The sequence below is a fragment of the Antechinus flavipes genome, chromosome 4 (assembly GCF_016432865.1).
Source record: "Antechinus flavipes isolate AdamAnt ecotype Samford, QLD, Australia chromosome 4, AdamAnt_v2, whole genome shotgun sequence".
Classification (NCBI taxonomy): Eukaryota; Metazoa; Chordata; class Mammalia; order Dasyuromorphia; family Dasyuridae; genus Antechinus; species Antechinus flavipes.
The window spans coordinates 476,010,414-476,032,788 of NC_067401.1; the positions used below are offsets into that span (position 1 = coordinate 476,010,414).

A 22,375-nucleotide genomic window follows, 5' to 3' on the forward strand; every position below is an offset into this window, starting at 1 on the left:
CTTTCTGAGCTGGCCCATGAGAATTTACATCAGCTCTTACATCGTTCTGAGTTCAGCATTGATCACTACCCATTAAATGATGACTTGGCTTGAAACACTTGGATTTGGTTGCATAATTTTATTTGAAAGGGTCCCACTGATCAAAAACATCATCATAACATGGGAGAATAAGCACCAGAGTCCTAAGATCTAGGCCCATGGTGCAGCTCCACCATCATTACTCAGGTCATCAATTTAAGCCTCAACCTGTAAATAGTGGGCCATCTTGGGGACATCAAGGGGTCCCTTGAGGGAAAGATGAGGGACATAAAGCAGCTTCCAACTTGTCAAATACTTTCTCTATACAGGTATGTACGTATGAATTTTTAAATTCCCTATTTATTCAATCATCAGCTGCACCCTTCCTCCAAATCCTACTTAAAATCAGAGAATAGCCCATCCATGGCTATTATTTTTAAATGCCCCACATCCAATTTGAGCACACTAGCATTTATTAAGTGCTTACTGAAGGGAAATGGCATGTAAACAACGTGTATGAACGCAATCATTTGAGGATAAAGGATATTTTGAGAATAACGGATCATTTGTGGATAAAGTTTCCTGTGGATGATATGCAAAGGTAGCAGTGGACTACCTGAAGTAGCCTCTGGCTCGATTAGAAACCAGGATGAGGGGGAGCTTGTCAGACCTGAAGGGCAGCCTTTGCAAAGACCCTTGGAAACGTGTACTGAGGGAACATGGGCATTTTGCCGAATCATTAAATGTACGAAAGGGAGTAATGGGTCTTGAGTCTGGAAAAGTAGGCCGGATACTGAATGTGAAGGGCTTTATACCAAACAGGAGGCTGTAGTTTATCCTAGAGGTCACAGGGAGTCACTGAAATTTCATGAGCAGAGGAGTAACCTGGTCCTCTTCCTTTTAGAGAGAGAGCCATTTGGAATGATTAGCCGATACATGAGTTTGGTTTTAAAAAAAAAAAAAAAAAAAAAAAAAAAAAGGTCTTAGAGGGATCAGAATAATCACGCAATTGTTGATGTCAAAAAAAAATCTGAATAAATAAATTTAAAAATCTGCAAAGTCCACAGCCATTCTACACACTTTCATTTATTGTCTGGACAGTTAAAGTACAAATAATTCAAACACAACAAGATTAAGAAAAGAAACATTTACAATACTTTTTCCCTCTGAAATGATCTAAACTAGCAAGGTTAACATGAAGTCATTCATTGTAACTAAAGTATACAACTGCCTGGTCCTAAGAAAGCTTCTTTTTCCCACCCCCTTTTCCCCCCAATAGTAAACACATGGTAGAGAAAAGATTTTGGCATGCCCTCCCCACTAGTCCCCGGCCAACGTGTCAGAACATGGCCAGCCAACTGAGCTTCTTCACAGCAGGTGATGAAATGTGCAATGAGCGTCCTGGCAACTGAAAAGCTGGAAATTTAGAGAAGAGAACCTGAATGTCACGGTGTGGAGATGCCGTCGAGGAGGCAAGCTGGGGTTCCCCAGCGTTTCTCTACGTCTACAGAAATTGGCCTCTTTGGGTGTGGAAACTGGCGTTTTGGTGACATGCACTTGGGGGGGTCAGCATGGGAAAAAAAACGCACAAAATTAGCCCAAGTTATAAATAACCATAACGTTTTATTACCTTTAAGACTAAACTTGTATTGAAAAGATTTTTATGTAACAAGACAAGAAAAGCAATAACCAATTTAACTATCAACTAGATTATGCATAGCGAGTAACTGCTTCTATTACCCAGGGAAGAGCATGGACCCTTTTGTGATTTGGTGTTTGGTTGTTTTTCCCGTTTTCCATTTTCAATCTAGAACCACACAAAGCATGAACGTACTCGTGTGGTTGGTCAGTGCATGGGGACCGGGAGAGCCCTCCCCACCCCACCCCCCAGAAGTTTTTGTTCCCTTCGCTCTGAATTTGCATGTGTGTGTTTGTTTCTCCCCAATCTGAATTTACACGAAAAGAAAGACCCAGTGATGGTGGTGGTGTTCTTCTACTGCGCAGTAAGAAAAAATATTCACAACAAACATGACAATAGAGCAAACGATATTTCTACACAAGTTACTTGATACCTCTGTCACTTAAGTATAAGAAAACATTTTTTTAAGGACATATACCAACGAAACTAGCAAAGTGTTACAACTTAGAATAAATTAACCCAAAGAAAAAATAACTTTATATATATATATATTTATATTATATATACACATACACACACAACGAAATGACACAATAATATGCTTCTTCCCATAGTTTAAATGAACAAAGAAGTAAAACTAGCTAGATTTGATTTTGGCCCATATGCGTCATTCACATCGGCAAGTAATAAATAAGTGATTCAAGCAAAAACCAAAAATGGTGTTTCCAATGTACCGACATAGCCCAGTTCTATCAGCATGGGCGACAAAGTCAATCTTGAAATTCCTTAACAAATTTTTAAAGCAAATGTAGTTTTTTTTTTTATTTGTTTGTTTGTTTCTTCTCTTTCCTAAACACATTACATTGAACTATGACACTAAGATATGTAAATAATTTCGTAGCACCTACTGCTTAAACTAAGGAAGCTTCCGATTAGAAGAAAAAAATTAATCATTTAAACTTTTGTTCTGTTGAGATCCCATACTGATGACTTAAAGAAAAACCGTCTCACATCTCCTCTCCTTGCTTTTGGGTTTTGACTGTGGGGAACTGTGGTACCCTGGGTAGACCCCTCTCTGCTCTCCCTTCCTGTAGTAGTTAATATTTTTTTTAATTATTACATGCTATGAAAAGATATGAAGATCATCTGTTTATAGCCCATCCTTCAAAAAACAATCTACGAATCCGGATTAAAACACACATCTTTGATCTCTAAAAAGTTACCAGTGCAGTATGAACATGACAAAGCTGTCAATTTCCCCTAAATTAGCCAGTCAAAATATTTTTTTTTCTCAAATCCAGATTCTCTTGTAAAAATTCTTTATATTTTATAAAAATAGATTTTTCTTGAAACCCATTTTCAGCAAAGAGACCACCTCTTTGGCAACATTAATGATATTAAATTGTTAATGTCATCAGGTGTCCTCCTCGGCCCCATCCCCCTAACAGAAGGCTGCTGAGTTCACATGATATAAAAGAAAAGGAAAAAGAAAAATTAAAAAAAAATTGCAAAAGGTATTTTTTCTTTCCTGTTTTGCAATTTTTATTATTATGCTTTAATTTGAAATTGGAGGGGTTTACCAATCTGATTGGAGTAAAATGTTTTTGAAAAGGAAAAAAAAAAAGAGAAATCTTGTTCTTTCTTTTTAATTCCATTGCTTTGTAAAAATTGTGTTTTGTGTTTTTTTTATGGTTTTTTTTTTCTGTGTGTTTTTTTTTCTTCAAATAAGCGAATGGTCACCTTAAAAAGATTCCCCTTCAAAGAAGGCGGTAAAGTTAGCCGGCTGGGTAAAAATCCCTGTACATCGTCATCTATGTAGGTCATATTCAACAATAACAGCTATGAAAGAACATTCAATGCATCAAAGATTTGTTTTTGTTATTTTCTAAGCATTATATAAAACCCTTTCCTGGTACATCTCAGGATATCCAATGTTTTAATACTTAGGCAACACTGGCTTATAAAGTCCATGGTTGAACATAAGCCTCCAAAGTTTGTTTCTCTCTCTCTCTTTCTCTCTCTCTCTCTCTCTTTTTTTTTTTTTGTGTGTGTTTTGTTCGTATATATTTATATATATATTTTAATAAGTAAGGATATGAAATTCAGGATTTGTGGGTCTTGTTGGTTTTGAAGGAAACTTGCAACACTCGGTCTCCCAGGCGGTATCCGTTAAGGCTGGCGATCGCCATGGCGGCCTCATCGTAGTTGGTCATGGTGACAAAACCGAACCCCTTGCACTTGTTGGTGTTGAAGTCGCGAATGACTTTGACGTTGTTAACAGCCCCGAAGGGGCCGAACAGCTGCCAGAGCACGCTTTCGTCGGAGTCGGGGGACAGATTGTAGACAAAGATGCACCAGCCCGTCCCGGTGTGCCCCGGGATGTTCATTCCTACCAGGCTTGTCATCCCGTCGATTGTGATGGGGGAGAACCTAATGAGCAAAGAGAGGAGGGGGGAGGCTTCGAGGTGTTGCTCTGAGCCAGGGGTCACCCCCCCTCCACCTCAAACCCCAATGCACACAGAGACATACACAGAACATACAGAGCTTAAGGTCTGTCCCTGGTGTGGAGGATTACAAATCACACACACACACACACACCCCGATCAGAAATCCGGAGCATTTTCTTTTGATATGGGAGAGGGTCTGGGAGTGCTCTCTGACTGGACCAGACAAATTTTTAAGCTCTCTCTGAGAGGAAACTGTGGGAACTGAGTGTGGATCACAACATAGCATTTTGACTTCTTTTGTTGTTGTTTGCTTGCATTTTATTTTTTCTCATTTTTTTCCTTTCTGATCTAATTCTTCTTGTGCAGCATGATAATTGTATAAATACATATGCCTCTATTAGATTTACATTTTACCATCTTTAACATATATTGGATTACTTGCCATCTAGGAGAGAAGATGGGAGGAAGGGGGAGGGGGGATTGGAATACAAGGATTTGCAAGGGTTAAGGGTGAAAAATTATCCTCGTATATGTTTGAAAATAAAAAGCTTCAATAAAAAAGATTTCTCTTTACATATTCCATTTGCATTTAGAAGAATGGAGAGTTTTTGTGTTACAAGTTTTCTTTGTTTTTTTTTTAATGGAGAAAAGGAAGAGAATAAATTTCTTGTTAATTGAAAAATAATTACTCATAATTTAAAAAAAGATTGGCCTTGAAAAAAAGGGCTCCTCTGATGGTCACCCCAAAGGCTAATCATTTCTTTTTTTTTTTAAATTTTATTTTATTTAATAATAACTTTGTATTGACAGAATCCATGAAAGGCTAATCATTTCACAACTTTACTCAACTTTGGACCTTTGGTTCTGCATATCATGCTATCACTGCAAGAAGGCCCTGGAAATTCTGCCCCTTCCTGCCCTTCCAGTCTGGAAGCCTCAGCCCTTCCCACCTCTCTATTAGGGGAGTGTTGAAAGGAAGACCATTGGATGGATTGGTGAATGTGCCTGCTCTAACTGGGTTCTTAGAAAACTGAAATTCTACTTCAGAGTTTATTCAATTTTTTTTTGGGGGGGTGGGTGTCAATGACCTTATTAATTAGGAAACTCCCTGAGTTGGCCCAAACTTTGTCCATTGGCAGTTTGTTAAGAGAAAAGTCTGGGGACCATTTTAAGGGGGTCAAAAAGCTGGAAAGACTGTGCCCAAGGCCATATAATCCTCAAGAAACCTCCCTGAATGCAGACCCTCTCTCTGCAGGACAGAGTAGTAACTACCACCTCCCTCGAGTGCCTTTTGGCTTGCAAGAACATCTTCCTCTCTACAACCGTGGTGGAGGCCAATGGACCTCATTTCACAGATGAGGGAGCTGAGGTTTAGCGAGGGGAAGGGGTTGAGATGTGAACAAAGGCCTCTTTCCCTACAAAGTAGGCTGTTCCTTCCCACCTCACATGGAGAACTGCAGTGACAAGTATATTCACTACAAAATCCTAGTCATCTCATCCCAGGGATTCTGTGCACTCAGAGAACCTGACCTTAGGAATAGTGCTTTACAACATATAGTAGGTGCTGCAGAAATACTATTTTTTAAATTTTAAAATTATTTTTTATTATATAAATTATATTTTATTATAAAAATAAATTATATAAGTAAATAAAAATTAAAATAAATTTTATTTTTAAAGTATTTTAAAATTAATTTATAAAATGTTATTTAATTATTTTTAACAATCTTTTTATTTAATTAAATTTTAAAAAATTAAAATCTGGAAAGTTGGCCATGTGTAATTGTCATTTTGATCTTGAATATTTTTAAAAAGTTTATTAGCAATCACTTGATATGTTCAAGGTGCCAGACTAGGGATGAAACTAGAGGTACCAGGAAGGTGACCCTAACTCACTTTCAGCACATGCCCTCAGCCTCCCTTTCTCCACACTACAGCACGTCTGGCTATGTTTGGCCTTCAAGACAGGGGCTGAAGAGGTGACGTGAGAGGGAGAGGAGAATGCTGGGGCACAAGAACAAGAGGTACTCTTCCTTCTCCTCAGGCTTGTGACGCAAGTCTATGGTGAAGGCTGAGAGTTTGTATTTAGGGAGTCACTTACCGTACAGGGTAGGGATGGGTGGTTAAAACGTTGTCTGGTTAAAAAGTGTAAATGTTCGCCCAGACGTGGGAGGGGTGTGGGAATCAGGCACTAACTGAAGGAGAAGGGAAGACCATGTGTGTCTAGTCAGTTGGTAAGGCACAAACACGAGTCAAAGGACAGGTCACATTGACAGGACACCCACACCTGCTCCGCCCCGCCCACCCGTCAGGGAAACTCCCGTGGATGCAGGACGAGGAGTTCTGAGATCGAGCCTCGACCTGGAGTCCAAGCTGACCCCCTGACCCCAACCCGAGCCCCCAAACTTCTTGAAATGAAACAACAAAAGAACGCAAAGAACCAAAAGAAAGTTGGTATAGGTTAAACCTGTGAACAGAAGACGCCCAAGATCAGTTAAGGTGTACACAGTTACACTCCAGAGCCCAATTAAAGGTGAAGTTAGGAGGCAGGGGACAGAGGCAACCCCTGCAACCGCCTCTTAGTCACGGTCGGCCACCTCTGACCCGAGTCTTTCCATGGCCGTTGTGGAATTGTCAACTATGGTAAGTAAAATTGTTTAATCTGATGTAATCACGTCAGATTATTGTCCTGTCAATAATGTCATTTGTAGGAGTCTGTGCCTTCTAATGGTATCTGGGCACTGTTTGAACTACTGTTCAAAGGACCTCAGAGGCCTCTGAAGTTGGAATTATTTGCCCAAGGCCATCTAGGTAGTCAGTGGAGGCAGAGCCAGGATTTGGGGCTGACTCCAAAGCCCAGAACTCTTGCCATTATCCCCACATTGTTCGAGTTTGCAAAATTAGCTGGAGAAAACACAGATGCTTTTCTCCTAAAAGCGGTCATTAGAGAGCCAGGACATTCTTAAGCCAAGGCACTATAGCTGTGACACCTGAACCAAGTTAGAGGCCCACCTGTAAATCAAAGAAAAAAAAAGTGAGATGCACGCATTCTCTGCGCGCCCTTAACAAAAACCAAAGAAACAAAAACCAACTGAAGTCCGAACTAAAAATTAAGGATTTGACATGCTGGTGGAAGAAAAAAGTAATTAAAGAAATTTCGAAAGTTAGTGAATTAAAAAAAATAATAAATTATAGCACCCATCTGTGCCAACACGGACATCTGGCGATCTGTGGAGTCTTAATTACCTCTTTACGCCATAGGCCATATTAAGCAAATTGTCCAGCCTGAAAAGAGAAGGAGGGTCTCGGGGTTAATTTCTCACAGATGGCAAGATTGAGCAATGGAACGATTCATTCTGATGGCCCCCTTGTCAGAGAAGAGACGCTCAAGCACTTCCCCCAAAAGGCCTCCTAAGCTCCACGAGTGGCAGCTGCCCCTCTCAGGCCCTCAACATGGTGGGATGCCCGGTGGAGAGCCACTCGGGGAAAAAAGCCTGCTCGGTCTCTGTCTCGCCCCCTCTCTTTCCAGGTCTGTAGTGGCAACTAAAAATCATTCCTTATCCCACTCCACCCTCTGGGCCTTTTTCCTTAATTTCTGAATTTTATGTTGGGTATAAAATAATGGTTCATGCTGTTTCCCTGCGATCAAACTTGTGGATAAAAGATTTCTGTTTGAAATGAACCAGTGGCACACCCATCTGCACCCTTCCGAACTTATCCCTTTTTTGGAGTGGTGGAGGGCAGAAAGGAGCAGAGAAGAACAAAAAAGCCCAAGCAGGAGCTGAAAGGGGCTCGTCCAAACCACCCTTCCTGGGTGAATGGCCAGCAGGCTCTAAGCCACCTCCCAGCCCGCCCTCCCCGGGAAAAGCTGCTCCCACCCCGGGGGCAGCAGTAGCCATGGTTTCCATTATTAGAAACCTCCAGGAGAGGGTTTTTTACATAAATACTGTATGTGCGCTCACACAAAGTAAAAATTAGGTGACTTGGATGCTTGGTGAGGAAGAAATCATTAGCAATTTCAGCTCCCATTATTATTCCTGGCAATGGAGAGGACTCCAAAAAAGCTAATTGTCTCTCTTGACCCCCACCCCAGGCCAGTCCTTCCTGCTACATTCCTAGGAGATCCTGGATAATGAAAATCACCCTTTAATTAAGGGAGGAGAATGAAAGGGGGAGGGAAAAAGGGGGGTGAGAGTGTTACAGGAAATGTATTAGGGGCCATTAAGAGAATAGCTCCCCCTTCCCATTAGTGACAGACCAGGCCTTCAACTAAGTAAGTCACAGGAAGATTCCCCGCTCCCCCACCAAAAAAAGGGGGAGCAGCTACATAGGGCTTCTGTCCATCAGAAGCAGACATCCGGTGGTAATGACCCCAGGAAGCTAATTAGGGCTGGAATAAAGCTTCCCAAATTGTGTTCTAGGCCACCAGGATCTTAGGGTAGACACAGCAGCTGGGATCAAGGCTGCGTGCCCCAATGGGAGCTACTTGCTGGGGAACAGAACCAGACTCTGCCCTTTGCCTGAGATGCCAGGTGAAAAGTCAGAGGAAGAAGCCTTCGGGGTCAGAAGGTCATCCAGTCCACTCCCCACCACAGAAGGAAGTGTCCGGCCTAAGGTCATAGTGAACAGATGACCTTATTTTAGTAATTAATCTCACTGGGTTTTTTGGGTCTGTTTTTGCTTTTTTAATTCTATCATATTCCTTGCCTTCTCAGTGGGTGGAGAAAGGGTTGGAGGGAGAGAGAGAATTGGGAACTCAACATTTTAAAAAGTGAATGTCAGAATAAAATAGAATTATTTTTTAAAATTCCCTCTTTCTTTCTGTCTTCCCCTCTCCCAACCCCATCTATTTGTCTCTCTCCACAGTCAAAAAGTATGAGAGCTGAGGGCGACCCCATTCACTGATGGGATTCACTGATCCGATGACCCCAGAAAAGCGATGTCTGCACGCCTGCATGGCCTTAGTCCAGGCTCTGGCAGCCCGGCCCTTGGGGGCCTCGCTCTCCCGTACCTGAATCTCTGGGCCTGGTGGTGCAGAGGCCCCGGGTAGCGTCTATTGGGCGACTGGTAGAGCTGGGAGAGCAGGGCCTGGCTCGTTTTCTGGCTGGGGTTGTTGGCAAACTTCACAGTAATGGGTTCCGTAGCACCGCTGGGCTTCTGGCCATTCAAGCCTTTGATGGCTTCTTCTGCCTCTATTCTCTTGTCGAAGCGGATGAATCCCACACCTCGAGAGACACCTGGGCAGGAAGGAGACCAGGTTAAAAAAGCAGCAAAAAACCAGAATCATCCAGGTCCGAAGGGAAAAAAGAAACGGACCCCATACCATCTCATTTGAAAGCACATAAGCTCCTTGAGGCTTTACTCTCGGCCCAGCCCAAGTAAGGATTCCATAAATGTTTGCCGATGGAATGAGTGATCTCTTCTGGCAAGCTGTACAGGGTTCAGCATGCAGTAGGTACTTAATAAATGCTTTGTCAAAACTAAATGCATGTTACCTATGAAGAGGAACATTTCCAGCTAATGCTAGTCTGAGTAGCCACACCTGAGGCGGGGCAGAGAAAGGAGATGGGGCCCAGTCAGGTTCAGGGATTCTGGGTCCAAATGGGGGTTCTCTTCTACAGTAGGAGCAAAGTGACTCTCAGAGAGGTTGGGTAATTCATACAATAAGTATAGGGGAAGGACACAGACTTGGGCCTCCTAGTGAGTGGGACCCTAAAGACCCTAGCATTTAGTCCTAGAGAACATCCAGAGCACAGTTGGGTCTGGGGACCCAACTAATGGAACCAGAACTCAGATGGACACCAGATCTGGATTCAAGGCTGACATCTGAGGGAGGGATGAAAACTGCTGTGGCTGGACCCAAAAAGCAGGACTCAACAAGGAAGGGAGGCCTCCAAAAGGTAAACTGAGGTTTCATTTCAAGGAAGCTTCTTAGCATACAGAGCCTTCCAAAGGAGAACAAAATGCCAGGGGCAGGAGGGGGCTTCCCTTTCCAAGAAACTGGATGGCTACCATTTGACCAAAGATTTCTATGATCTTTTCTGGCAGGAAGACCAGGGTCCTCCTCCCACTCTCTGGAGCCACGGGAGAAGATGTTCCTTTTGATCCACTACTAAAGCATCTACCAAAAGGACTCTAATGCAAACATATTAAATACCCTCTTGGTAAAGTGCTGAAGGCTCACAGGGTGAAGGCTGCATTGGCATGGGGCTCAGATGCAAGGGGGCTGGTTGGTAAGCAGCCTCTAGGGCAGTTGGGACACTCACGCCAAAGGGGGGAGGGTCCCATGTGGTACCTGCCACAAAGCTGGTCTGTATTACCTGTATCCTTACATACCCTGCTAATGATGAGCCTACTATCTAGCGTAGGCAAAGAGCTGGACACCCCTGGAAGGGGAGAAGGAAAAGGTAAGAGCTTATTTAAAGGGGGATGATTAGCTTTAATTTTTTCAGTTATAAGACCTGGTTTTAAATGCCAACTTTGCTAACAGGGTCACTGTGGGATCTCTGGCCAAATTTCCTCATGTGTAAAAGGAGGTGTTAAAATGAACTTAAAAATACTTTAATTCAACCAGTCACCTTCATCCATTTGTTGCTGAGCAAACTAGACATCAAGGAAGATATATGTGTGTCTCTGTGTTTCTACACCCACTTTGGAGGTTATAGATAGAGATGTAGATATAGATAATTTATACATATGTATGCGTATATACACACACACAAACACATTAAACACAGGGGACTATACATACACAGACACCTCCCTTAAACATGACTTGAGGCCTTTAATAGAACATAAGCTCCCTAAGGGCAGGGACCAAGAATTCATTTGATTATTCTTTCCCAAGGTAGAACACAGAACAGTATTTACAGGACGCTTGTTGACAACTGACTGAGTGCCTGAGGTCATTCCTGGCTTGAAATGGAGCTCAGAAGCTTAGCCACTATCTCTGAGCAAGGTTACAATCTTTAGATATTCATAGGCTCTTGGGATCAAATTTCAAGCTAGAAGGAAGCTGGAGGTCACTGAAAGTGGGCTTCCTCTTTTCCTCCTGCCCTGTCCTGGAATACCTGTCTGCCTTTAAGGCTCACGTGGTCCCACTCACTTCCCAACCTCTGCTACCATCTACTCTTTGTCTATCTTATCCCTACTTACTATTTACAATTATCTTTCTGGTTAGAGCATGAGCTCCTTAAGGATAGAGACTTGTGTGGGCTTTTTTTTTGGGGGGGGGAGGGGTAACCCTATTGCTTAGCAGTTATATTTAAAAATGCCTTTTTTATTAGATTTTTACAAAGGAGGAAACTGACGTCTGGAGAGGTCACACAAGAAATTAAATGTTTAAGATTTGAATCCAGGTCCTCCAGCTTTAAAACTGGTTCCCTTTATATCATATTGCCTCGAAGATATGAGAGCTTCCATTGCACAAACAAGCATTTATCAAGTACCTATTATGTATCAGGTATATTGCCTAAATCAACAGCAAGATGCTGAGATGACTCCCACCTGTGCTGGTGAATGGAATGACCACCCTTGTGAAGTCATGAATCCAGAAATAAGCCTGCAAGCAAATGTGTGCATATGCAGTGTGTGTTTATGGTACAAAATGTGAGAGCTAAAATAAAGGGGACCTGGACGCAGAAGGGTTAAACTAGCCCGCCTGGCTCATCCTTTAAACCCTGCTAAACCCGGCTGGAGGAAATGAGCTGAGAACAGGGCCTGTGCTTCAGCACCACAGACAGAAGCTGGCAGGTAGGGGTGAAGGAAAAAGCCCCCCAGTGAACCTGTGACTTGATCCACGAGGATGCGAGAGGTGATGATACGGCCGTACTGCGAGAAGAGCTGCTCCAGTTCTTTCTGGGTCATGGTTTTTGGGAGACCGCTGACGTATAAGTTTGCATCCCGAATGGATGCTGAGCTTGGACGGGCATAGGAGACCTGGAAGGAAGAGGAGGAGGAGGGGAGAAAAAGAAGCAGAAGGAAGAGAAGAGGAGGAAAAGGTGGAGGAAGAGAAGAAAGAGGGAGGAGGGAGAGAAAGAGAAAGGAGGAGGAAAAGGAAAGGGAGGAGGGATGAGCAGGAGGAAGAAGAGAAGAGAAAGAAGAGGAAGAAAAAAGGAGGAAGAAGGGAAAGAGGAGAGAATGAGTTCACCTTCAGGCTATAGTGCCCACTGCCCAGCCACCCTTTGCCCTTTCCAGTCACTCAAGTTCTAGCCTGGCTCCAATGACCTGGCCCCGTGTGCCACCTTAAATAATTCCCCTTCTAGAGTCCTCCCAAGAGCCAGGAAAGCTCTCCTCAAGCTTACATGAAGTAAGCCCACGGCCAGGGTTCTGGGGCACGTGAATCAGCAGGTAAAGGAACCACCAATCCCATCTCCCTTATCTCTGCACAGACTCCGACTCCTCAAAGTCTGCCAGCCATCCTCCCTTACAAAGTCATGGAAAATACCGAGCTCCTGGCCAGCTCCATCCCTTTTTCTCCCCAACTCTGTCTGGGAGGGCTCAGAGGACCACCCAACCCTCCGTCCCCCCGAGCACATCTGTACCAGGGTAGTCAACCCAGCTGCTTCCAGAGCACCCGTAAGGGGGCCAAGCAGGGCAGCGAGGGAAGTGATAGCCCACTGGTACACCAAAGAGGAGGTGCGATTTCAGGGAAAAAATTATCTCCCTGGATCTCTGTGAACTGTTTTCTTCCAAAATGCTAACAGAGACGTGTAAACAGATCTGAAATTCCATCTGCAAGGAGCCAAATCTGCAGCGTACACATAAGCAAAGCACATTTCAGTAGTCATTAATTTTAGATTTTTAAAAAAATTTATTTTTATTTTTTATTTTTTTAAATTCAAAAGACAAACAACACCCAGTGTTGGTGAGGATGCTTTGCAGCCAGTCTCTCTCGCTCCAGCTATTTCTAGGGCGGGCACGGCTCAAAATAGAGCTGGCCGGCTCTCCCGCCTGCCTGCTGCTGCTCCTGCTGCTGGACAGCGGCCTGGCCACAAGGAGCACGGGAGCGCACCTCGGCAAGCAATCTTATTTAACCCAGACTACAAACACCTGACTGGGGCACGCCTGCCATGTGCACTCATGGGTACACACGTGTGTGAGCACAGCGAGGTGGTTCATGCGGGACTGATCACAGAAGCCATGTTTTCACTGCATGGGGGCCGGCGCGTTTGGGAAAGAGTCTGGGGTTGGTGGATGTGTGTTGGGAAGGGCCCCCCTCTCTCCTCGGTACCCTCCGTTAGGCCCCAAGTCCCTCCCCATGACACAAATGATGGCTCTCTTTCTCTGATCTCTAAAAATAGGCATTGACTCAACAGAGAGATGGGGTGAGTGTGACTAATGTTAGCTCCTGCTGATGGAGGCAGAGGCGGTGGTCTGCAGCATTTGGCACTGGGACTTTGGGCTGGGGGAGACAAGAGGGGTCAGAGGGCTCCTCCACCATAAGGGCAGGTAGCAATAAGGCTTCCGCCCCGGGCCAGCCTGGGCTGTTGGCTGTCGGAAACCAGCCCTCCTGAGCTGGGTCCCAGCCAATCCAAGAGGCTGTGTATAAAGTAAGTTAAGAACTCTTTAGGTCCATCTGTAGTCCTTGTCTTAGCCCTTCTAAGCAGGCACCATCCAAGAGCCCCAGAGGAACAACCCAGGTCTAGAAGATGCTGGGGCTAACCCTCAGAAGTTATTACGCAGGGGCACGTGAATAGGCCAAGAGAGGGACAGCCCATGTCCCTACCACGAAAGACGAGGCTAAGACGGCAGAACTCAGAGCAAAGAGATGTTTCCTCTTACTACATTATTAGAATCCCAGAATCTAGTCAATCAACAAACATTTCCTAAACACCTGAGCTGGTGCCAGGAACTGTGCTAGGAGGGGATCGGGAAGGGAAAAAATAAGCCTTAATAAAGGCTCTAATATGCACTGGTTACTATGCTGGATGAGGAAGTATTTATTTATTTATTTGGTACCTACACTGCATTAGGCACTGTGCTACAGAGGGAAGGAGAAAGGAATAAAAACTGGTTATCAAGCCTCTATCTGTGTGCTGGGGCCTCACAAACACTACCTCACGTGGCACCAGGTGCTGGAAACAAAAACAAAAGGAAGCAGTAAAACCCATGAACCTCATCCTCGAGGTATCCAGCACCTGCTTAAGGGATGGGCACCTCATTATCTTTCAGGGCAGCTCCTTCCTGCCGTGGGGCATTCTAATTGAAGGGAAAAGGGCAAGGGGCCTCTCGGAGGCTGACCCCGCCCTTGGCTTGACCAGCAGTCCTACCGTCCAGCTGCAAGCACAGGAAAGGTGGACAGCCTAGCACAGGCCACCTTTTGGGAGTCTGGTCCCTTTGTCCATGGCCAGAGACAACCACCTTAGCCATTTCTCTGAATACCCAGTGCCTGGAGACAACAAATGGACATTCACAGTACGGCTGGCTTGTACCTTGGGGGGATCCCCTGAACTCATTCCGAAGGACTCTGTCCGCCCTCAGTGTCCTGAAATGAAGAGATGCCGGGGAGCATCCGACCTCCACTTAAAAACTTCCTACCTTGAGGCGGATGGATCCTTCTTGCTTTGGAGGGAAGAGAGGCTATTCTCCCAATCCTGTCAACTAGCCTGCAGTTGGTGCCAGGGTATAAAGGTCAGAACTCAACTCGCTGCATGTATTCTATATCTACTGTTTACAAACTGTGTCCACTGAGACAACGTACGCCCTCTGAGATCAGAAGGGGTCTCATTTTTGTCTTTGGATTCTCAGTTCCTGGCACATGGTGGGCACTACTCTGGGTGGCAGCTACAGACTGCCAGATCTGGCAGATCAAGACAACTTGAATTAAAATCTGGCTTCATTCACTTTCTAGCTGTGTGACTCTGGGAAAATCCCTATTACCTCAGTTTTCTCAACTGAAAAATGGATGTAATATTAGTACCTACCTCCTAGAGTAGTTGTCAGGGTCAAATGAGCTGATAATTATAAAGTGCTTAGCACAATGTCTCATATACAGTAAATACCATATAAATGTTAGCTGCTATTATTATTATTACTTTGTAAACAGCTGACGATAACAATAGAAATTAAATAGCAGTTTAAGGTTTGCAAAAAGCTTTACAAATATATCCCATTTGATCCTCACAACAGCCCTGAGAGACCGGTGCTATTGTTATCCTCATTTTCTGGATAAGGAAACTGAGAGAAACAAAAAGGCCACGTGACGCCCGGGATCACACAGCTACTAAGTGTTATCTTCCTGACTCCAGGTCCAAGGCTGTGCACGCTCAACTAGTGCTACCTAGCAGTTACAGGACAAACTTGAAAAGTGTTGGAGAAGTGAGGGGGTTTATTATTTATTTCCCTCTGAGAGGACATGGCTGGCTAGCTACCTGGTTTTGGTCCAAACCTAAGTTTTCATCAGCAGGGGACCTCTCAGTGTGTACGCTCCCTCCGCTGCCATGACCCATCAGTCACTGGGAACATGGTCCTGGGAAAGGTATTAGGAGTGCATTTAAATCATTTTTAAGGTCCTTTCCAGATCCATTTTCTGTGATCATCACCAAACCTGAGACAGGGGAAGAGGAGGGAGAGACTTCCCTTTGTACCAAGGACTCTCCAAAAGCTTCCAGAAGCATCCACGCCGACCTTCCCTCTTTGGTCCTTAACAGGTAGCAAGACACCCACTGAGAAGTCTCACATCAATGTAACGCCAAAATCCACAGACTGAAGTCTGACAAAATGAAATCATTTTACTGAAACAGGGGACTCCTTACTTAAAACCATACGCCCTTCAGTCACTGAACGAGCACTTATTAATCCGAAGCAAGTAATCACGCTCTGGGTTGGTGGGGTCAGGGTGGGCAGTTAGGAGGCCGCCACTTTGGGCTAAATAACAGGACAAGCTTTGCAACAAACAGAACTACTGAGCAGCAGAAAGGGCTGCTTTGTGAGACCACGAGCTCCTTATCCACGGAAACTGGTGAGCGAAGCTGGATGGCCCCTGCCCCGGACGGGGCTTTCTTCCGCTGGGCAGGACAGCCAGAGGATGGGAGCTGGAAAACCCCTCGGATAGAACATCCACGGACTTCCCCTTAAAAGGAGCAAACCGAGCCCCAAAGGAAGAGAGGCGGTGGCCAAAGAATCCAGCAGCAGCAAAGAGAACAAGCCTAAGGCCTCGGCCTCTACATCCAGGGCTCTCATCATTCTTGCTGACATAGTCACTAACCAGATTTCAAGCTAATCGTCAGCATTTATATTGCTCTGCAAAGCTTATAAAGTGCTTTACATACATTAACTCATTTGGGCTCCCCAACAACCCTGCGTTGTTGCTGTTGATCTTGTTGCTACTGACATCCTTTGAGGTTTTCTTGGCAGGGATACTAGAGGGATCTGTCATTTCCTTCTCCAGTTCACTTTGCAGATGAGGAAACAGAGGCAAACATGGTTAAATAACTTGCCCAGGGTCACATAGCCAGTTAGTAACAATCTTAATGCTGTGAGGGAAATGCTATTATCCCCATGTCACAGATAAGAACACTGAGGCTAAGAGAGTTCAGGTGACTTTGTGTTGAATCTCACTGCTAATGAATGGCTAAGTCAGAATTTGAACTCAGGTCTTTTTGACTCCAAGTTTTCATATCATGACTCATACCTGGCTATGAGCTCTGGCTTATATGTCTCTTTTCTCATCTTACAAAGGACCCCAGGAGAAGGGCCATAAAGCTCAATTTTTTAAAGGGAGGGTGACAATTGAACAGAAGGAAACCATTTTGAACAGTCCTAGGGAGATGACTTTAAAAGAACCGTGAGAAGCAAGGACAAGGAAAGACGGAAGTCCCCAGAAGAGAGCCCGGGGCCGTCTCATCTCTGGTACACACCCGCTGCAATTGAGGAGGGGGATGCAGCTTTGGAGGAAAAGTGTCCCGAGACCCACCTCCGGCCACGGGGAGCAATGGTTTTGTGCCCTATCTGCAGGTAAGCTTGGGGGCTGCCTCCTAGGAGAGGCCTTCCCTGCATCCCCTTCATTATCCTCCCACTTGCCTGCCAGTGCCCAGACCATATTCTCTAAGAGAGCGTAAGCTCCTCCAGGCCAGGGCTTGTCTCATCTCGGTCTTCTCAGTGCCTTTTATTCCAGTCTGAGTGCAGAGCTCACCACCTGTCAGAGCTGGGACAAATCTTAGAGATCGTGTAATCCAACCCTCTGTGCTTTACTGAGAACGAATATCGCAGCCCAGAGAGAAGGGATTTGGCCACAAAATGTAAGAGCTGCAACTTGAACCTTCATCCTTCTGATCCCAAGTTCATGGTTCTTTCCATTCTATCTTATACAGGAATGCAGTGTCTTTGATGAGGCTCATTCAGCCTTGCACACCTTCACTGATGAGCAACTCATTACTGTACAACTGGTATCAAATGTACAGTAGCGCTCCCCTCCCAGATGTATACTTTTGTGACGGTAAACCAGGGAAACATACTTCTGTCTCGATCCTTCCCTAGTCCCTAAGTCACGATGGCCACTGCCTCAGAACAACCTGGGGAAAACCAGTGGTGGGTCCCAGGGACTGTGAGCTCACTGAAGACACCCGGATCCCCCCCTGGCATCCAGGTAGCTCCCTCCCACAGGCTGGCAGTGACGCATTTAACTGCTGTTCTGACTCGTCTCCCCATGCCAGGACTTCACGAGCTCCCTCCCCGAAGAAGGCGCATGGGAATGACCTTTAAAACAGCCCAATGACACTCAGCAACAAAGGTGGGGCCAAGCCAACCACCTGCGGGCACAACAACTTCCAATTCTCCCCCACTCAGTCCTTCAGTGCCACAGCCCTGACGAGGCCCCCTGATCATCGCTTCCCCCCAGAACCTCCCGGAGGGCACGTGGTATCCGCTAATGAGTGCCCGAGCCAGGATCTGAACCCAGCTCTTTTTGATTTCCATGTCAGATTCTCTACCCACAATGCCACAAATGCCCCGTGCTTCTATGGAAATCACTCTCCAAACCCACAATTTGGCCCAGACTTCCCTTTCCAACTTTATTCCAGGCCTCATCCCTTTGCGCCGTGTGCCAACCGAGCCTTAATCCTGTTTTCTCCAGCCTCCCAGCTTTTGTATTACTGTCCTCCAAATCCACAATGGCTTTTTGGACCAAGCTCAGCTTTGTTTACTGAAATTTCTCTGCTTTAAGGCCCACGTCCAGTGCTCCCACTCACTGCCATCCCCTCCCTCCAAATACTTCTTCCCAGCCCTAAGAGATCCCTCTATCCCTGAGTCTCCCACCCTGAAGGACACCAGTGGCAAGGGTTGATGCAGGGCTTATAAGGGCGGCAAAGCCCCTTACGAATGTGACTTAAGAAGAATAACCGCTAACATTTCTATCAGCTGGTTCTGCTGCAGGTTCCATGCTAAGTGCCTTACAAGTATCTCACTGGGTCTTCACAACCACCCAGGGAGGGACATGCAACTGTTATCCCCATTTGACAGATGAAGAAACTGAGGCAGACAGGTTAAGTCACTTGTTCAGGGTCACACATGCCTATTACATAGCCGAGGCAGGATCTAAACACAGGTCTCTGACTCCAATTCCAATGTTCTACCCAGATGCCTTTACCTCCATCATAAGGGCCAAAGAATGCAGTATGTAAATAGGTTTGGAGCTGGAAGAAACCTCAAGCAGCCTCATTTTACAGAAAAGGAAACTGAGGCTCAAGCAGGATAAGGGTTGACTTGTCCAAGGAGCAGAGGTGGGTTTTGAGCACAGGCTGTGCACCTCTCACCCTTGAACCCTGATGCACCAGAAAAATGCCTGTGAATGTCTTCTTCCCCTCCGAGACTGGGAGCCCAAGGGCTAGGCCTGCCATCCCGATCTCTGTATTTCTCCAGCAGGGATTACACGTGCAGGTGTCCCCTCCTCCTCCTGCTCTACAGGAGACAGAACTGGACTTAATGATGAGAAAGGCCTGGGGTATTGTGTGATCACAGGCAAGGGGCTAAACCTCTCTGAGCCTCTGTTCCCTTATCTGTACATAGGGCATTTTCACATCTGCCACAACTGCCCTATAGAATGTAAGGTTCAAATGCGGAGCTGTCTGTACAAAAGACCCTTTCTGTCACGTCTGTAGTTTATCATGATTAGCAGTTTTCATGTAAGAATTTGTCCCCTTTCCCTGACTCTGAGCCCCTGACTGGGCCACTTTTCAAAGCAGGAAGGAAGCCCCTCGGACAGGCGCAGGCAGTTCCCCCATGGGCCACATCCAGGAGAGCAGGGCCCACTCTTCGCCGGCGGCCCACTGCTACCTTTGCGGCGTTTGCTCTCCAGGCCCCTGGCCTCCCGTTTCATCACCGCCCTCCTCGGACGAGCATCTCTGTAGTCTGGGCTTACTGCCTAAGTGCCTGGGAGCCCCCCGGGGCCCCTGCGTTGGAGGCCAGATTTGAATTCGGGAAGAAGAGGGCCTGGCGCTCTGTGCAGCTGGCTGCCCTTACTCTCTTATGGGGAAGATAAAATACAATGGGAGCCAAAAAGTGGGAGTGAAAACGGAACGAGAAGGACACCTATGGGGGGCAGGGCGCTGGGAGGGAATGGAGGACTGCTCAGGGAAAGAGCGCCCCCAGAGCAGGCCAGGAAGGGCTGCTGCTAAGGAAGCTGGAGGGTGACTGTGAGTGCAAACCTGGGAGTCTCTTTGAATGTATTCTGTATCTACTTACCTGAGTATTAAGATTTCTCTTAATAAAATGAAAGATCGGGGCAGCTAGTTGGCACAGTGGGTAGAGCACCAGCCCTAAAGTCAGGAGGACCTGAGTTCAAATCTGACCTCAGACACTTAAGACTTCCTAGTTGTGTAACCCTGGGCAAGTTACTTAACCCCAATTGCCTCAGCAAAAAAATAAATAAAATAAAATGGAAGATCTTTGAAGACCTTATTTTTATCTTTGCAAACTCATTTAATAAATGCTTATTGATTGGCTATTAGAACAGCTAAATGACAGACTTGTAGAGATTTTTATTTTTATAAAATGAATTATTAACTGGGAGAAAATGATGAAGATGCCTTAATCCGCTGAGTCCTCCTATCACCACCACCCCAGCCCAGCCTAGCTAATGAAATCGCCAAAGCTAAGAACAAGTCAAGAGATTCAAGGTTTACAGCCTTAAAGGTTGACACCTTGTTAACTTCTTATACGTTATACAGTTTCTGATCAAGAATGATAAGATTAGAAGATCATTGGCTGACCAAAGACTGGCCAAGCTCCTGGTGGGGTGGCCATTTAAAAAGAAAGAAACCCTTTATGAAGGAAATTAGGCAGGAAACAGCTAAAGAGAGTCGGCTATGAAAGAACACAGGCTTCGAAGCCTGTTGCAATAGCGACTTAACTCTTAGGAGGGGGGAGGACGAAGAGGGAGGGGAGCTTTGCTAACTTTCTGTGTATTCATTTGCCTGGTAGGTGACACCGCACCAAGTGGGGAAAGGGCTGATGTCAAGATATTTAGTTTCATGAGGATGAGTTGAGAAGAGAGACAGTTCTGGACTTGGGGACGGAAATAGGCTCAGGGGTCATAACAAACCTCCCAGGAAACATGCTACCCCACTGGAAGACACACAAAAAGGAAAGGACATGCGGGTCCTCCTACAAGTGTGAGTATCCTCTCTGTTTTAATGTGTGGTGTGTGTGTGTGTGTGTTCAAACATGCTTTTTCCATTGTTGCTCTCTCAATAAATGTCTTTTCTCTGAGCTACTTGTGTTCTTTGGCTGCCCATTAACAGCAAACACACTAATGGGGGCTCACGAACTCAATTCTAAGCGTGCAGACCCAAGAGTGCGTTGAACGGGGAACAGCTTACAGCGCCAAGCTGGGGAGCCACAGAAGGGAGTATGAGCCACGGAAACTCAATAGATGAACTCAATATATGAGTTCTATTTTAAATGTTATTAAAATGTCCCGAAGGGTGTAATTCCCATACCTCAAGCTCAGGAATAAAAAGAAACTCCCAACTTTCTCTTAGCTGGGATCCCTAACTTCATTCCCTCCTTCTGTTCAATCTACTCTGCAAACTGCTGCTAGTCTAAGTTTTCATAAATGTCACATTACCCCTGGGCAAGATGGTTCCTTACTTCCTAATGGCATACGAGCTAAACTTAGGGACTAGATGGTCCCCTTCTTTAGTTTTAAATCCCATGATTTTTAGGAACTTCCTAAGCCTCTATGTTGCTCCCCACAATCTGGCTTCTCTCACTTCAAAGAAAAAGTCTATTCATTCCTGAAGCTCATCCCTTAATCATCACCTTTAATCCCTCCCCTTTGGTTTCCTCTAGGACCTAACTCCAATCCAAACCTTCTCTCCAGCGTCCTCAGCAGCACTACTCATTTGTTTAGGAACATGTGCAGGTTTCCCCATCCCTCTAAAGCTCTCTTTGGTCCAGCTACCAGACCAGTGAACACTCTTACCTCTACATTCAGGAAGTCTGAGTTGGCAGACCTTTAGAAGTTACCCAGCCAACCTTTATCTGGATAAGGTTCCCATCCGTTGCATTGAGCATCCATCCGCTTTCTGGTTGGAGACCCCCAGTGATGGAGAGCCCAAGACCTCCCAGAGCATCATACTCTCTTTTAGACTAACTGAAGCTGTTAGCAAAGCTGGCTTTAAAATTAAGCTGAAATCCTCTTTGAACTCCCATCCCTCTGTTCTAGTTCTGTGTTCTGAACACCAAGGTGAATAATTCTCAGCTCCTAAACACCGTCCTTATCATCTCCCTGTCTCCCTGCTCAGAGCATCTGTTATGGCCAACTCTCCTCCTTCTAACCCTCATCCTCTACCCGATGTCTCCTCTCGCTTCACTAAGGAGACTGAGACCATCTGTATCAAGCTTCCTGGCTCTGGGCTCCATTCCTGCAAACTTTTAAGCATTTGCTTATCACCCACTCTTCCCCCACTCTGGCCTAAGCAGGAGGGGATCCCTGCTTCTCCTCCGTCAGCCTGCATTCAGAAGCTTCTCTCCGCCTCCCTCTTTCCCCCTTTCCCTTCCCCTCCCACCCTCCCCCTCTCCTTTCCTCTCTCTCTCTCTCTTTCCCTCTCTCTCTCTCTCATACACACACACACACACACACACACACACACACACACACAATCCAACTCCTTCTGGAGGCAGCCTACAAATATGCTGAGGTCTCCCCAATCCCCAAAATAACCCTTCCCTTGACATATCTACTTCATCCAACTATACGGTCCCACCTCTTTCCTCCCCTTCACTGTTAAATTTCTTGGGAAAAAATGTCTATGCCCAATGCCTCCATCAC

At 45.5% G+C, this 22,375-nt stretch overlaps 1 protein-coding gene across 8 annotated transcripts in view; it reads right to left on the bottom strand.

Annotated features, from left to right (window-relative positions):
• Positions 1-1,084: 1,084 nt before the first annotated feature.
• The window catches only part of ELAVL4 (ELAV like RNA binding protein 4), a 138,003-nt gene continuing 116,712 nt past the window's right edge, over positions 1,085-22,375 (bottom strand). For all 8 annotated transcript variants that reach the window (XM_051999728.1, XM_051999725.1, XM_051999724.1 and 5 more), the window contains 4 exons: positions 11,889-12,042; positions 9,116-9,341; positions 7,351-7,389; positions 1,085-4,087 (listed from right to left, as the gene is read on the bottom strand). In XM_051999728.1, coding sequence (XP_051855688.1) covers positions 3,760-4,087; positions 7,351-7,389; positions 9,116-9,341; positions 11,889-12,042 — 747 coding nt within the window. In that variant the 3' untranslated portion in view covers positions 1,085-3,759. The remainder of the gene's footprint in view (positions 4,088-7,350; positions 7,390-9,115; positions 9,342-11,888; positions 12,043-22,375) is intronic.